The sequence below is a fragment of the Carcharodon carcharias genome, chromosome 6 (assembly GCF_017639515.1).
Source record: "Carcharodon carcharias isolate sCarCar2 chromosome 6, sCarCar2.pri, whole genome shotgun sequence".
Taxonomy (NCBI): Eukaryota; Metazoa; Chordata; class Chondrichthyes; order Lamniformes; family Lamnidae; genus Carcharodon; species Carcharodon carcharias.
This window is the reverse complement of record NC_054472.1, coordinates 128,577,445-128,595,769: the sequence shown is the minus strand read 5'-3', so window position 1 is coordinate 128,595,769 and position 18,325 is coordinate 128,577,445. Positions and strand designations below refer to the sequence as shown.

General features: G+C 43.8%; 1 protein-coding gene across 3 annotated transcripts in view; it reads right to left on the bottom strand.

Moving 5' to 3' along the window:
- Positions 1–930: 930 nt before the first annotated feature.
- The window catches only part of LOC121278941 (transcription factor E2F5-like), a 45,081-nt gene continuing 27,686 nt past the window's right edge, over positions 931–18,325 (bottom strand). Inside the window, exons 6-9 of one of the 3 annotated variants that reach the window (XM_041189517.1) lie at positions 14,226–14,490; positions 13,585–13,794; positions 10,737–10,781; positions 931–2,168 (exon numbers count right to left, since the gene is read on the bottom strand). In XM_041189517.1, the coding sequence (XP_041045451.1) occupies positions 2,023–2,168; positions 10,737–10,781; positions 13,585–13,794; positions 14,226–14,490 (666 nt within the window). In that variant the 3' untranslated portion in view covers positions 931–2,022. The other 2 variants (XM_041189518.1, XM_041189519.1) reach the window with 2 other exon arrangements.

Here is an 18,325-nt window from a genome sequence, read left to right as displayed (position 1 = left end):
ACTACTCTCTGTCCACACAGAATACACAAGAGCAGGGCTAGCAGTACGAAGAGTACATGTGCTGGATCTCCATCTAATCTGCTGGTTTCTACATAATATTTACTCAGTTCTTGATCATTTCTTGACCCTTTTCAGGTGTTTGCAGTACATGAGGCTGCAGTGCTGTATGACTCTAAGGTACCTGGGCTATATCTCATTCTTGGCTGGTTTGCTGCAAAAGGAAACCTGGATTCACTGTTAGCCAAATCGGATGCTAAGGTGGAAAGCAGTGACTGTGGGTCTTAATTGGGTTGGGTGGAGACACCAGTAGTTTAAATATTGTCCCAGCTGGGACAAGGTGCTATTGAGATCCTCAAGGTTCATAGCCTTGGTAACAAAGAGTGAGAGGTGACAACCTTCAGGTGGTCCACCCTATTTTTAATTAATGTCATCATGTCGACATATACAGCTCAACTATTACTTCTTAAAGTATAAGGAGAACCAGGACACCAGAAAAATATTGGCTAATTGAAAAGTTCAAGTGGGGAGTACAGTGATATCCAGGTCTGGAACACAAAAAAATGGTAATCTACCCATCGCCTTAAATAGTGTGTGACCTTTAAAGACATTAAAAGCAAAATTACAGATTGAGGAGTAAATATACTGAGCCGTGATAAATGATCTGGATTTTTTCCAGACCGAGTAGACTACTGCTACAACCAGAAGGCTGAAATTCCATAATCATATTCCATTGCTGTGGGTCTTAATTGGGTTGGGTGGAGACACCAGTAGTTTAAATATTGTCCCAGCTGGGACAAGGTGCTATTGAGATCCTCAAGGTTCAGAGCCTTGGTAACAAAGAGTGAGAGGTGACAACCTTCAGGTGGTCAACTCTATTTTTAATTAATGTCAACACGTCAACTATTTTACTATGAAAGAAAGAATGCAACATCAGAGACACAACACTTTAATCTTTTGTGCCTTTTTTTAAAAAAAAGACAACTTTGGTCAATATAAAAACTGAATAGTACAAAGAACTTTCTTGTAATTCTACACTAGAGGCACACCAAGGGACAATTTTATCCTCTTAAACAAAATACATACTGTAAACATTTCATGAGATGTACAAGGTAGTCTGGTCCAAGCAAACATTTAGACCAACTGAATTACCCAAGTTGTATCACAAATCCATTTGAACACTGAACAGTTAGAAGAGGCAGGGTATATTTGAAGTTATTTGCATAATAACCAATAAGCAACCAAAAATTAAACAATCCACTTATTATATATTTGTTGTAATCTGCACTGTAATTAGTCACATTGGTGTGCATCCTATGCACCAGAAGATTTTAGTGTATAGTAGATTAGTGATGAGCAACAAATGCTGGCCTTGCCAGCAATGCCCACATCCCATGGAAAAATAAAAAGACTTTACAGCTGGATGAAAGTTAGGTCTTCTGGCTACATTCTGCTATTAGATATCCTTCCTCCACACCCACACTACCTTCCCTTGAATCAAAAAGTGTGTGGGAATAACAGAATTACGGTGAAATTGGCCTAAAAAGACCACTTGTTTATAAAAACAAACATCTTGTGGTCAACTAACAGCACATTAGGAGACTACTAATATTCAGTCCTAAACTAAGACAGGTTTTCCTATACATTACAAGATAAAAATCTCTCCTAAAGTGCGAGAACCAAAAGGCACTTAAAAAAGTGTGCAGCATATAAAAATAATCAGATTTCTCTGCCACTCAATAAAAAACGGCAGTAGAAAAGTCATTAGTGAAGTAAATAATTTTGTTGCAACATTAATGAGATTATTCCATGGCAGTATAAGAAAAAAATGATTCTACTGTGTGCTACATGGCAGTGCTATGAAACAAACTGAACCATTCTCTAAAAAAAATGTCCGTGTAGGACTTAAATATGTACAGGACACAAGTTCAGAAACCTTAAACTTTTGTCTTGACCATAATGCTGTAGCGAACTTCACAAATAGGAACAAAGCAGTTTATGAAGGCTGGTGATCCAGAGGTAGATTCAGTATCTCGGGATGGTAGTCACACTAGTTAAAACCGGCAATTCAAAAATCTGCACATCAAAAAGATCACAGACGCCTTCATTTTCATCCAGGTTGAAACTGTATTCATCAACTGGCGGAGGAGAAAGTCGAAGGAGGGGAAAGACTGTAGGATAAACAGAGCACATTACAGGGAGAGAACTGGCTAAAGGTAAAACAAAACTTCAGGCACCTGTTATAAATAGTGACTTTTTTTTGTCACCAATTTTCTCACTTCTCTTGAGGACAAATGATTGCTCCTTACTGGGGTACATTTTCTCCGTTGCAGATTGTATACAATAATTCGCCCAAATGGCTATTATTCATGTGAGTGATCTTAATGAGGTGCACAATTGTAGCAGGATCACAGCTGAACCTAATTCTGTCTTCCACCAGTTCATAAAGATGCTCTTCTAATAGAAACTCTTCTGATTTTTCCTCCCTAACCCAGGGCACAGAGGCCAATTGTAGCACTTTTACCAGCCCATCCCTGTTAGAGGTCAGTTGATGCTGCACTGACTGCGGATAAAATATGGAGAGAAGAGGGCAATTTTCACAGGAATTCTTTTTGTCCATTGGGAACCACAAAAATCCAGGGTTTCCGTGGCTCCTTTGTTAAAGTTAGAGGGGATGAACCAGGAGAAACTCCGGTATTTTTTCTAGACAGTATGACTAATGTACTTATTGGGTGAACTCGCTGAGCACAAGTTTAAGATTAGCTTGTCCTTTGACTCATCAAAGGACTTTACACTAATAACCCGACTCTAGTTAGGGCATCAAGTTTCACTTTGAACTTCTTCATCTATTTGCCTCTATCATCCTATCTGGCGGATTGTTAGAAACGTTTGTCACACTAAGCACAGAGGCTTGTCCTGTAGTATTTGGCTCAGTTGGTTGCTCCCTCACTTTCATCAGAATGTTCACAGAACTGAAAATCAGAGAAGTTATGTTAAACTTGTATAAGGATCTTGATTATGCCATACTTGGAATACGGTGAACAGTTCTGGTCTCCACGTTATATAAAAAAAATACAGGCCTGAACCTTATGGTGTCAGAGCAGGCACGTGGTGATCCCAATCTCTCAAAATCATGCAAGGTGAGGTCGGGGGGGACGTTCTGACATCATCACTCCATCGTGCGATATTATGGTCGGCGGGCATGGGCGGATCTCAGAAGCCAACAATTAAAGGGGTAATTAGGCTAATTAAGAAGACAATTCATCAGAATTTTACGTGGCCAGTGTGATTTCACACTCGGTACACGGGCCACTTGGCCAGGTGGCCATTTTTAATTAAAACTCGATCCAAGGTGGGATAAAAGGCAAACAGGGTCTTAGACAAACTCCTACCTACTCAACTTGCTATGAGTTGCCTGGAGGTGGTTTTCAGACAGTTTGTTGCATTTTCTTTGTGTTCTGGAGGACACTGGTTTACCAGCATTTTCAGAGGTTTTCTGCTGAGGACCCCCTTCGGTGCACTATCCTGTGCACTCTATATTGCAGTAAATGGGGATTGTCTACTCTGCTGGAGGGACCTCCTCAGAAGAGGAGGGGAGGGCCAGGAGGGACAGGAGGCCAGGTGCCCGCAGTCAGCGTCCCAGAGTGCGATGTGGAAAGAGAGGCTCAGCCAGAGGAGATGCAAGGCTGGCAGAAGTACAAGGCAGAAGGGACCCCTGAAAACACCATTATACTGCAGCCAGAGATTACAGGCAGTGGGTCCAGTGCCAAAGAAGGCTCCAGCTCTCTAGGGACAATGTGACCTCCGTTTGCCAGATTATTGGCTCAGGGATCGCCTCAAACTGTGTAGGTGGCTACCCTATGCCAGTAGCTCTTAAGGTTACTGTGGCCCTGAATTCTTTTGACTCAGATTCTTTCCAACGGGAGACCTATGTGGTGTTTCTCAATCTGCTGCCCACAGCTGCGTCAAGCTGGTCACTGAAGCTCTGTTCAGACAGGTCAGTAACTTGATTCATTTCTGGACCAACAAAGCCAGTCAGCCTGAGTGAGCTAGACGCTTCATTGCAATTGCCAGGTTTCCCTGCATCCAGGGAGCCATAGATTGTACTCGTGTGGCTGGGTCAGCTGGGTGCCTTCATAAATAGAAAGAGGTTCTACTCCTGAAGGTCCAACTTGTTTGCGATCACGAGACTCAGATATTTCAGGTCTGAGCCAGGTACCCTGGCAGCTGCCATGATGCATACATCCTGCGACACTCCCTGGTGCCAAGACTATTCATTGCTCCAGCTTGGTTGGATGGTTGGCTCCTGGAGGACAAAGGCTATCCCCTGAAACGGTGGCTCATGACGCCACTCAGAGACCCAAGGATGAAAGTGGAGGAGACATACAATCGAAGTCATGCCTCTACAAGGGTGGTAATTGAGAGGACCATTGGGCTGCTCAAGATGAGGTTCCGCTGCCTGGACCGATCAGGGGAGCACTGCAATATCCTCTAGAGTGCGTCTTGCTTATTGTTGTTTGCTGCGCTCTGCACAATCTGGCTCTGTCAAAGGGGGACCAATTGTAGGATGAAGACAGTGATCCTGATTTACATGCCGCAGAGGGCGAATGACTCAAGTGCTGGGTCTGAGGAGAAGCTGGAGGAGCCCCTAGGTGAGGAGGCGGAGGCCGTTGTGAGGATTCCTACGGGAGGTAGGGAGGCCTTGATTCTGAGAATTTTCAGCTAGGCATCCAAAGTAGGGAGTCAAGGTGATAGCAAGGGAAGCGCCACCTTAATGACCTTTCCTGATGAGACAATCCTGTCACCCTTATGTCTGAAATAAAGTTTGTATCCCTTCCTCTGTTTCACATGCAACTCCCAAGCCTATTCCCTTTCAAAGCATGAAGCACACTAACATCATTGCACATAATACAACATTTTTATAATGAAGCCAAATTTACAAATGAACCAGTGCACACATGCCAAGGAAACAAACCACTTGTGACAACCCCTTTTGTGATCATAGTGACATAAAACTTCCATTTGCGAATGCCATGTCTTGGTGCACCCCCCTTGCTGGCAGCTGGGTTGGAGGCAGCCTGCTGACTCTGATACCATCGGCCTTGGTGGCCATCCTCTGGCCGACAGAGCCTGTGCAGGCCCTGTCTGGGCGGTAGAGTCCAGCGTCATGGCTGGGCATTCCTCAGTCTCATCAGATACAACGGCCACTGGCAGAGGGGCAGAGGAGTTGCTGCCATCATCTACATCACCCTGAGAGGAGATTGCTGATGCGAGCTGCAGCTTGTCCGCCAACATGAGGTTGGTTTGAACCTCCCTGCTCAACACTGATGGAAGGGCAGCTAGCAGAGTTACTAGGTGCCTCATCCTTATATCACACTGGCAGTGACCTGCTGAGGTCGCTGTCAGTGTGTGGGCTTACAGGTCTAAATGCAACCCCAGAAATCCCTGATGGAGCTGCCTCTCAATGAGAGTTGCCACTCTCTCTATAGAGGAGGCTGTGCACTCGGAGCTCCAGCTCAATGCAGTGCTCATGCTCCGCATGGACCCCTCCAAGACAGAAACCATGGCACGCAGACCCTCAGGGACCTCTGTCAGATCTTCCTGCGCATCCTGCTGGACACCCATCTGCCGCCTGACAGACGACTCCAGAGGCTCATCGCCTGCGTCGTATTCAGCATCGTCTGGTCTCCAGCAATCCTCCGACTGCCGACGCCCTGGGGGCTCTCTGCCTCCATCAGCTACTCAGGCAAGTGAGATGTGCCTTCACCCGCTGTGCAGTACCATCTGATCCGACACACCAATGCCCGCCGGCGTGCCTGTGTTGGTGCTTGGTGCAAAGGGAGGATGTGACGCAGGTGTATCTGCGAGCAGCTCCTCCTCGGTGGTAAGGAGGGTCCTTGGGGTCTAACAGGCACTGTGAAGATGGTGCACCTAAGGAAGAGAAAATGTCAGTAGTTAACATCATTACGAAGTCACAGTGCAGGCACTCTGGTTGCTTCTCATAATAGACAACTGCCTCACAGAGGCATTGTGAATGGGCAAGCGACACAGACGATTGGTTTGAACATCCCATTCCAAATACTACTGCCCTACATATCTTATACCCAACCCTGTCGCTTCCCTGTCGACTCGACTCTTACCTTCCTCTGAGACCCCTGCCTCTCCATGACCTGTGGACCTGGCTCCATGCTCATAAGCAACCTCCAGAGCTTCTTCCTCCACCTGCATCTAAATAAGGAGGTTGGGCACACCTCCACCCATTCATCCTCACCCCTGAACATTATGACTTCTCTTCCCCTGTAAGGACGAAAGTGCTTTCATGAGACCCCCTCTACATGCCAGACCATAACACCATCCCCCCCAATCAACAGATATAGGTGGTGCCCATCACATTGGGACACCTCATCCTTGCAGACATCCAAACCAACTGGGCACATCTTTCAATCTCTCAAGGCACAGGGGTATGTGCCATTTGGCACTCTGCATTTCACGCTTGTGAGCGCCAACAAGTCCTGCCACCTACTCAGACATCTATACGCAGTTCCAAACAGACTCAGTACTCACCCTGGCACAGAGCACAGAAGGTCACTGAACCTTTTTCTGCACTGGAGCCAACTGTGGTGCAAATCATCATGCCTGCTCACGTGGGCAGTCACCTCCATCCATTCTTTCTTGGTTTGGTGAGATGGCCTCCTCTTACCGTCCTGTGGGAATCGTGGTCGGGAGCCGATCAATTGCAGGAGCGGATGTGCCATGTGTAAAATTCAGGCCATAGAGGCGCTGCAGAAAGTGCACAAAAAGACTCAAAAGGATGGTACCAGAAGTGAGAGAATAGCTTATCAGGAAAGGCTGAACAGGTTGAAGCCCTTTTCTCTAGAAAAGAGAAAGCTGAAGAATGACCTGACAGGTAAGAATTTGGTAAGGTAGACATCAATGTTTCCTCTTAGCTGTGCGGGCCTGCACAGGAAACAAGCTGCTCAAAAGCAATGTTCCCTTTAAAATGAGGACACCCACGACCTGCATTATTCTTAAAGGAACTTCACAGTGCAACAAGCTGGCTGCGCACAGCAAATAGAAATTGGATGGAACATTGGTAGATGTGGAGAAAACACTTTAGGGGAGTCCAGAACTAGGGGCCATAACTATGATATAGTCACTCAAATTCAATAGGGAATTCAGGAGAATTTACTCAGAAAATGGTTGGAATATGGAACTTGCTACCACAAGAAGTGGCTGAGGTGACTACACAGAAATTTCTTTAAGGGAAATCTAGATAAAAACACAAGGAAGAAAAGAACAGGATGATTTATCGAAGAAGTTAAATAATGTAGGGTAGGACGAAGTCCATCTGGAGGCTAAACACCAGTATGGATCTGTTGGGCTGAACAGTCTGTTTCTATGCTGTAAATACTACGTAAGATCTACACTAGGACTTCAATCTCAAAAGTGGACAGTTCACTATGGCTATTTTGTGGGCAGTATACAGTGAATAGAGGTTAAGTCACAATATGGCACTTCCAACAGGGAACAGCATGTACAAGGAATGTGTCTTTGAAGATCACACGCAAATGATAAAATTTATAGCATGAAAATAAGGGGCTGCACGCTCACAATTTTCTGAAATGAGCTTGGAGCATTGTTCCCATTGAGGCAGTGGATCAGGGAATCACATCAGTAGCTGATGACGATGTCTGCAAAATGAAGCAGTGTACATGCCTGTAATAATAAGCATTACAGTTTATGTAAGCTACCAAATGAATATAGTAATTTGGTTCTGTTGCGTTGTAAACTGGCCCGATGACCTCCTTTCCATTTCATAGAATTAGAGTGGTACAGCACAGGAGGCCATTTCATCCACCATGTGCACACTGGCTCTTACAAAAGCAACCCAGTTAGTCCCACTTCGGCTTTATGCTGTCGTGAATCAGTTTGTGATCGTGCACTCCACCCATCAATGGCGGACTGTGTTTCCCGCCACTGCACGTCAGGAACCTAATTTCAATACTTCAGCATCTCATTAGGAGCCCAGCTTGCCGGAATTGTCATGCACCACGCTGGATCATCCAGCATCACACCAACATGTTTCACAACTGTACATAAGTGACGTTTAGCTGGTGAGCTGCACTTTGCTCGGAATGCCGAAGTTTGTTTGCCTATCTTGCTTTGGGCCGCATTTGCAGTCATCAGTGCCAGGCTTCGCAGGCAGTATCAGATCACTTTTAGGGGGCATTAACAGGCAGGTCTCTACCTACGAGACCAGCCATAAGGCGGGGTAGTTTTTTAACAGCTGCAGGGCTAGGACTTGCTTGGGGAAGGGGAAGAAGTTACCTCAGGCAAGGGAAAAGGCTGTAGGGAGGAATCTGTATTGGAGAAGGGGTGTATCCCGGGGTGTGTGGGGGGGCACGTGTTGATATGTGCAAGTGCCCTCCAGAAAGTGAGGGCTGAGGAGGCTGTTTTCAGGAAAGATGGGGCCAGATGGAGATGTGAGGTTGCGTGTGAGACAGTGAGTGGTGATGTCCCTCGAGCTGGCTGTGAGAGAGATGCCAGTGAATGTGTGATGGTCTTGTGACTGTGTGCATTTAGAGTGATAAGATTGTTGCCTTACCCTGACAGGTTGGATGAGATCATTCAACCTCTTTCTGCACTGGATGGCCAACCTCTTCTCTGTGCAGTGTTGACACTGACCACCACTACCACTGCCTCCCAAACTGGAGTGGTGAGATTGCTGGACCTTCTGCAGCCAGAGAGGGGGTGGAGGACATCACGGCAGGCCTCCAAAAGGCATTCCAGTAATGGGTTATTGAACTCTTCTTGGCTTTCAGGGCCATGTCTTCACTGGAGCAGTCCTGGTTCCGCCAGGGCCACTCAGCTCCTAACCTCATTACAGCCTTGGATCAAACATGGACAAAAGAGCTGAACTCCCGAGGTGAGATGAGAGTGACTGCCCTTGACATCAAAGCAGCATTTGACCGACCGTGGCATCAAGGAGCCCTAGCAAAACTGGAGTCAGTCAATGGGAATCAGGGGGAAAACTCTCCACTGGTTGGAGTCATACCTAGCACAAAACAAGATGATTGTGGTTGTTGGAGGTCAGTCATCTCAGCTCCAGGATATCACTGCTGGTGTTCCTCAGGGTAGTGTCCTAAGCCCAAACATCTTCAGCTGCTTCATCAATGACCTTCTTTCCATCGTAAGGTCAGAAGTGGGGACGTTTGCTGATGATTGCACAATGTTCAGCACCATTCGCAACTCCTCAGATGCTGAAGGAGTCCATGTCCAAAAGCAGCAAGACCTGTTCAATATCCAGGCTTGGACTGACAAGTTGCAAGTAACATGCTTGCCATACAAGTGGTGGGCAATGACCATCTCCAACAAGAGAGAATCTAACCATCACCCCTTGACTTTCAATGGCATTACCATCACTGAATCCCCCATTATCAACATCCTGGGGGTTACCATTGATTAGCAACTGAACTGGACTAGCCATATAAATAGTGTGGCTACAAGAGCAGGTCAGGATCTAGAAATCCTGTGATGAGTAACTCACCTCCTGACTCCCCAAAGCCTGTCTACCATCCACAAGGCACAAGTCCAAAATGTGATGGAATACTCCCCACTTGCCTGGATGAGTATAGCTCCAACAACACACAAGAAGCTTGGCACCATCCAGGACAAAGGAGCCCGCTTGATTGGCACCACATCAAGCCAATCCTCCACCACCGATGCACAGTGGCAGTAGTTGTGTATCATCTACAAGATGCACTGCAGGAATTCACCAAGCTCCTTAGACCTTCCAAACCCACGACCACTAACATCTAGAAGGACAAGGGCAGCAGATACATGGGAACAACGCCACCTGGAAGTTCCCCTCCAACTCACACACCATCCTGACTTGGAAATATACCGCTGTTCCTTCACTGTCGCTGGATCAAAATCCTGGAACTCTTTTCCTAACAGCACTGCGGGAGTACCTACACCACATGGACTCCAGAGGTTCAAGATGGCAACTCACCACCGTCTTCTCAAGGGCAACTAGGGCAATAAATGCTGGCCCAGCCAGCGAAGCCCACATCCCGAATGAATTAAAAAAAGCATCGAGAACTGTGTGCATGGTTGCAGTTTAGATATTGCACCCAGAGTGAGGAAACAATGAGGTAACGGCGTGGCGGGTGATTCAGAGGCCACCTGCCAACAAGACGACATGTTTATTGTGGCTGCATAATTAATAAGGTGGGAAGCGGACTATGCAGTGTGAAAACCTGCCAAACATCATTTTTCACACCCGCTACCGCACTTGGTTCTGCGATGATTCTGCCCTTCGTTTCATTTTTGTGGTTTTGACATTTTGAAAGGAATTCAGCCATCATATGCAATGTTCCTGACCTGCTTACGTCTCATCTTTTCCTTTGACCTGGCATTGATTGGAGCTCCTTTAAAACATAGTGCTCAAGTATTTTTGTCCATTGGGTTTTAATGTTGCTTTCTCTGGTCAAGGACAATATCCAGAATGACACCTTACATACAACAGTGAAATTAATTTAACTCAATCTAATGTCCTAAAAGCTATATAATTTTGTGTTTAAATGTTTTACCCTGTTCACAGGGTGTGTGAACCAATAGAAAAATTCCCATAAACTAAACTTCCATCAAAGAATGAGCAAGGTTACACTTGTGGGAGATACAATGGTCTTTTTAAAAATAACAATGCAAATTTTAGTGATTGATAAGATATAACTTACCATCTGATGACATAAATTCATCCATTATGTCTCCATCAATAGTTCCTGAAATTAAAAAGTGTACAGGTTTACTCAGGAAAAAAATGCAAATGCCATTGAGCTAGAGGTCTCAAAGATCACAGAATTATCCAACACATTGGGATGAATTTATGTTCTGGGGCTGGATAATATCCGTGTCCCAATCTCCCACAGCTTGGTGGTGGCACGCACTCCCCGATTTTTGATTGAAAGACCAATTATCAGCCAGAGGGTGCATTCGCCATTCAATTACGGGGCACCAGAAGCTGACGGAGCCAATGGGGTTAAAGGTGGGGGGGGGTGGGAGAGAGAGAGAGAGAGAGAGAGAGAGACCCACAAAATGGAGGTGCCACCTCAGCACTTTTACAATTTAAAAATGGTCACAGCTGCCAGATTGTCCTCGTGGAGGGGGAACCCGTCCAAAGGGTGGCCTGTGGCCATTTGTAAGTCAGCTGTGAGTGTAGGAATGTATAAATAATGAAACTGAGCATTGGTCACCTGGTCTTCCACCTGGAGGCCACCTCCTTTCTCTGGCCCTGTCAATAGGCCCCGTCATTGGTTCAGATGGCTAACTGCTGCTTGCAGACAGGTAGCTGTTCTGGCCCCGGCTATGCCTTTTGGAAAATGGCCTGGAGGCAGGACTGTGCCAGTGAAACAGCCATTAGCCAGTGCTGGAAAATTCCAGGCCCATCAACTTCCTGTGCCGATTAAAAATTCATCCCATTGTATTTATAAAAGGATTTTTTCCTCAAAAATATGTTTTATTCATACAATTTGTAAAGGTACATTACATAAGTTGACATTACATAAAGCGCAATCCTTTCAATACAGTACATGTGTGGTCTCACTACACTTGCCATTACAGGTCATATTTACAATCTTTACAAAAGGCTTCACTCTCAAAAGTTGGCAATCAGGGTCAGAAGAAATTCTGTAAGGGCAGGAACAATAATATCAGGTTATAGTTTACCTAGTCCTCTTTAGTCAATGTGTAACAGGTACAGTCCCATGACAATAACTTGTCAGGATTTAGTCTTCAGGGAGCTATGCATTTCTGTCCAGGCAATAGTTGATGAAGGCACACTCATTATTTCAAGTTGCTGCGTTGACATATCAGGCTGTTGCTTGTTGTTACCATACCTGCATCCAAATACATTCAACCGATTGCATCTTGCTAAAAGGTAGCATTTAATAGGAGAATAATTTGACTAGCTGATGTTATTTGTTCAAATGGCACAAATAATTGGGTTACAGATATTTAATACTATAAATTGTAATGTAATTTGGATCGAACAACCCAACCCATTGGATACAACTGAATGGGCAACATAGGCTGAATAGGCAAAAAGCACTTCTTGTACTCAGTTAACCAAGCTTAAAAGAATTTTAAATGTGTCAGGAGTCAGCCAGATGTACCAAAGTAGATTTTTACGTTCCTATGCAATTCATTGCAGGATTCACCCAAACCGGTGAAAGTGGGCTGGCATTTGGTTAAGTTGAAACTCAAAGCAGCAGAAAATGGAATAAATTTATAAGAACAGTTCAACTGAGGATTAACTATTCACACTTCAGGCAGTGGATTACACAAGTTTTTAAATAATTAAAGAAAATGAACACAAATTTTGCAATGTACTTAAACCTCGCATTCTGCCACTTGCCTGCAAATTATACACATTAACTATTTGTTTAGCTACAATTTACATTTGGCAGAAAAAGTGTTAATCCCAAATTTATGTATACTCTGCAAACTTGCTGAGTTATCAAGTATTGTACTACACAATAGTGCGACAAGAGGCTCACTTCCTGACTCCAAGGCTTTTCTAACATTTAATAGGCTCAAGTCACAAGTGTAATGGAATATTTGCTTGGATTGGTGCAGCCAGAGCAACGCTCAAGAAGTTCAATATCATCCAGGGATAGCAACTTGTTTGACTAATGCATAGGATACTGGATCGAACATTTATCTCCTCCACACTGTGGCTGCAGAAAGTACGATGTGCAGGAAGTAATCTGACAATTTAACAAACTAATTTGGACAGCAGCACCCAGCCTTGTGCCCTCTAATCTAAGGAGGGCAAGAGCACCATCATAGGAACACCATCACCAAATTATTAAAAACAAAAAAACTGCAGATGCTGGAAATCCAAAACAAAAACAAAAACAGAATTACCTGGAAAAACTCAGCAGGTCTGGCAGCATCGGCAGAGAAGGAGTTCTGTCGAAGGGTCATGAGGACTCGAAACGTCAACTCTTTTCTTCTCCGCTGGTGCTGCCAGACCTGCTGAGTTTTTCCACCAAATTATTAATGTTGGTCAATACTTTATGATTTTGTTTAACATTTGTCTCATCTCTCAAACGCAGCAATCGTACTGGGCATTCCGAAGGTGCTACCAATTCTCTGATACCTTGCCCAAGCAGTTATTTTTCAAGTCCCATACTAAATTAAACAAGACAGCAGTTAGAGGCAAAGAACACAAACAAAAGACACTGCATTAGCCCATACCTTCAAAGGCAATGCCATCTCTAAAGACAACATACAATGCAAACGACAAAGTGCCTTGATTCTTTTTTAGTGGTAGAAGCCTGGTGTGCTCACTCCAGCCATGTACAGATTAGCAACGTTAAGCTGTTTTAATTTTTGCAGCTCAAATTATGATGCATTAAATTAAAATTATACAAATGTTTTGCCTGATACTTTAAAACAAAAAAAGCTCATGCTGAGACAAACCTGAGAAATGAGAATAAAAATGGGGACAGAGAAGAAAAAACAGTTTTAAGCGCTGCTTATGTTACACAAACTCCATAATTTTTGCCTTAGATTTTTCCTTACCACCTGAATCTTCTGTCTTTGTTTGCTCATATGATGTTGGAGGATTTTTGAGAATGCTCCCAACATCTACGGGAAGTAGTGATTGTAATCCGTTCTGCTCCCGAATGTTTTGTAATGATTCAGTTGTCATCCCTTTGTAAATTTCTGGCGGATCTGCCACGTTTGAGTAAAGGACACCTGATGCAATACTAGGCAGCTGCAGGCCACAATCTGATTTTAAAATAGTCGTAACATTTAAATTAGCACATTGAAACAGACATTGTCCTATCCTTCCTACAATAAAAGGACAAGGAAAGAAAACAGTAGTGCTAAGGCAAATCATAGAAACATAGAAAATCATGATCTAAGATGACTGATATTGCAAATGTTAAGTACAAAGATTTTTTTGAAGAATATTACTTGCATGCAGTGAGAAAAAGTTACAATTATTGTTGCTCCATTAACGTATTTATGTATTATATTTTTATGACTGAAAAATAAAGTGATGATCCATTTTGTATGAGCATCGTGTGGCAGCTCAAATTTCAACTTGCCTTCACTTCCTCCCAATGACACATATCCATAGAAAAACTCTACCCAAGACCAGGCAACTTTTGTACATAACCTATGTAAATGTAAGTCGCTAATTTTCCACAACTCACCAGGAGATTGACTGGGTATGGCTGCCTGAACAAGGTACGGCTCCTTTAGGGAGACAACTCGATCTGATGGAAGTGGAGTCGAAGATAATTTTTCTGGGAATGATGGTATTGCAATATCTTGTTGTGGCTTCATTAGGTCATCTGGTGGAGGAACTGGAAACACTACAGGCTTCGAGCAGTTGGACTCCTTATTAATAAGCAGAACGTGAATAGGTCCCGATTGACTCTTCAAATTAATCTGGTATTTTTTTTGTCCATTTGGTCCCTTTTATTGAGAAAATAAATTTTTAAGAATTACCATGGTTAATACAAATATTTAAATTTTTAATTACATTTTATACATTAAACACTTTTAAAACAAGATACCAATTAGTCTCACGTGTATCTGCTCACAGACTACACTCACTAAAACTAGACCTTGCTTACTTAAACTTGGTAGTCAGGATGGACAAGAGTGCTCCTCTTGACCCCACATTAAAGGAAAAGCTTACTGCTGCTCCAAAATCCAACCCCAACATCCTCTCCTGGAACTGGCTCTGATCTGATTAGAGGTAATGAGCTGGGCTGATCCCAGCTCCCTTGATCCCTGGATTTGATTCAATCCTGGAACTCAGACCTGGCCCAATTACCAGGGTGCTGCAGTGACTATTGCAGTGGCCAGATCTTGCACTCCTCAAAGTCAGCTGGCTGTCATGCCTCCTTAGCTCAATTATAATGCAGGACCATCCTTGGGTTTTACCATTTAGGTGCAGGTGTGAACCCTGTGCACTCCCTCGGCAACTGTCTCTTCCCACCCATTCCTTTTTCCCCATCCCCATTTTTCCATGCAACAAAGGGCCTTGTTTATTTTTGTTCATTACTGAAGAAGGGTATAGACCCAAACATTAACCTACATTTTTCTCTTTACAGTTGCTGTTGCTTTGGGATTGCTGCATATTTCAAGCAATGTATTTTTATTTCTGATGTTTCAGCTTAGAAAAAGTGCATGTGCATTTTGGTTTTACATTTCAGAAATGCTTCAAACTAAATACAATTAGTTAATCCTCAAGTACATTAGAACTGCTGTAACATAAACAGACTCCTCACTTAAGTATTCAAAAGATAACCAATAGGCTTATCTCAAGCAGCAGATATGGGACTTTATTATAGCTATTTATAAAATCTAAACTACACTAATCCTGACATCTAATGACTTGGAGGGTTTACATAGCTATGGCCATCGGTTTCTTTGAAGGCAGGCTTCAAGTTATAAGAATGCATGGCTCAAACCCCAAAATATATTCTTCTGTGTTCTTAGTATATGTAGCACCACTATCTCATGCCTTTCTCATTACAACCTAATGTACTTAGTAATTTATACATTTAAAAGTAACTTTATCAGCAGCTTAATTTAGATAATTTCATTTGTTTACAGGCAAGCAGTAGCTTAGTGCTGATATCATATGTACCCTTAAAATACTTTTTAAAACTTAGGGATTTATTAGCTATTTTATTTCTAGAGCTGTGCTATATTTCAACTAATTATTCCTGAATTCAACTAATCCGCATAACACTCCTTTATAACCAAACTTCTTTCACAAACATACAACATCGAAAAACAAACTGCCATATGATAATGAATTACACGAGGTGTGGTGACTTATGTGAGCAAATGCACCAGCCATTTTGTGATAGAATCAGTAATATGATGACTCATTAAACGGAGTAGTGTTGCCCAAAAAATTCCTTCTTCAAAGTCTCATGGGGCTGAATTTCCCCCCGTCGATGGGGGGTTGGGGGGGGGGGTTGATAGACGCGCACGCTTCCGATCGGCACCTCCAATCAGAGGCACGCCGCCATTTTACGTGGGCAGGCCAATTAAGGCCCACCCAGCGTGACGTATGCACAGAAGTGCTATGCGCTCCCTGTGCGGGCGGGGGGGGAGGGAATCCCAAAATCGAGAGTGTGCTCTTTCGCGCATGTGCATGAAAGAGTGCACTCTTCTCCCTGAGGCTAAGTGCTGCCTCAGGGAGATCGGCTCTAAATGTGAAAAAGACAAAAATAGAAAAGTAAAATTTCTCTTACATGTCCCCTCATGTGACAATGTCACATGAGTTGGAACATGTCCATAATTTTCACAAAACCTTTATTTAAATTTTTTAAAGCCTACATGAAACCTCATCCTGCCTGTGGATGAGGTTTCATGTATTTTCTAGTTCCCGCTGGGGCTCCTGGCCTGCTCACCAACCTTGAGGTTGAGCGGGCAGGTCCTTTAATTACTTAATTGACCCTGTCAATGGCCTCATTTGGCCACTGACAGGTCGACAGGCGCGCAGCTGATTCTGCTGCACTCCGGCCTTCCTGAAAATTTAAATGGGGCGTGGTGACATCAGGTATTCCCCCTGACGTCACCGCACATCATTTTACGCGTTAGCGAGCAGGCCCCGCCCCCGTTCGCCTACTCGTAAAATTCTGCCCATGGATATGACCATTCACCTAATCAGGTGTACAACACTCAGTTCAGTGTCTCATTCAGTGGGATAGCACCTCTAGCAATACAGCAGTGCCTTAATAATACACAGGAATATTAGTCTATGTTAAATTTATGGTACAGGGCTTGAACACATCATCTTCTGACCCAGAATGGAGTGATACCAACTGAAATGAGGATTATATTTTTGGAAAACGCCAAGTTACAACTTAACAGTCATACAAATTAGAGACATTTAGTCTTATTGTATGGATCTGCCTGTTTCAAAATGATGAGTAACTAAGTCTAAACATGAGAAGCACAAAAATGATAGCATCATAGAATGGTTACAACACAGGAAGCCATTCAGCCTGTTGTGTCTAAGCCAGCTCTCTGCAAGAACAATTCACCTTGTGCCACTTCCTACCTTTTCCCCATTGCCTTCCAAATTATTCTTTTTCAGATAATTATCCAAGTCTCTTTTAAAAGTCACAATTGAATCTGCCTCCACCAGACTCCAATTGGGATCGACCTAGCGTTTTATACAGGATTATCATTATTTCCTTACTTTTGTACTCTATGCCCCTATTTATGGAGGCCAGCATGTGTATGCTTTATTAACCTGGCTCCTTCAATGATTTTTGTACATTTATCCCCAAGTCCCCTGAAAAGTAGTTCAGAGATTAGAGAAGCTGAGATGGATTTAGAAGTTAAAACACTGGTAAGTGAGTCTGGAAGACAGAGGAAATATGCTAGATAAGAAAGAAGCAAGGCTAAATGGAATATATTTTAATGCAAGGAGCCTGAGGAATAAGATAGACGAGCTGAGGGCACAGATAGGCACATGGGAGTATGATAGCATAGCTATGATCGAGACTTGGCTAAAAGGGTAGGATTGGCAGTTCAACATTCTTGGGTTTAGGGTATTCAGATGAGATGGAGAGGGGGGTAGAAGAGGAAGGAGGGTCGCAATATTGATTAAGTGATCAATTACAGCAGTGAGGAAGGATAACAAACAAGAGGGAAAAACAGACTTGACCTCATCCTCACCAACCTGCCTGCTGCAGATGCATTTGTCTATGACAGTATCGGTAGGAATGATCACCGCACAGTCGTTGTGGAGGCAAAGTCTCACCTATACATCGAGAATACCCTCCATCGTGTTGTGTGGCACTACCACCATGCTAAATTAGATAGGTTTCAAACAGATCTAGCAACTCAAGGCTGGGCGTCCATGAGGTGCTGTGGGTCATCAGCAGCAGCAGAATTATACTCGAACACAATCTGTAACCTCATGGCCCGGCATAGCCCCACTCTACCATTACCAACAAGCTAGGGGATCAACCTTGGTTCAATGAAGAGTGCAGGAGGGCATGCCAGGAGCAGCACCAGGCATACATAAAAATGAGATGTCAACCTGGTGAAGCTATATCACAGGGCTACTTGCATGCCAAACAACATAAGCAGCAAGTGGTAGACAGAGCTAAACGATCCCACAACCAACAGATCAGATCTAAGATCTGCAGTTCTGCCACATCCAGTCGTAAACGGTGGTGGACAATTAAACAACTCACTGGATGAGGAAGCTCCACAAATATCTCTATCCTTACTGATGGAGGAGCACAGCACAGTGGTATAAAAGATAAGGCTG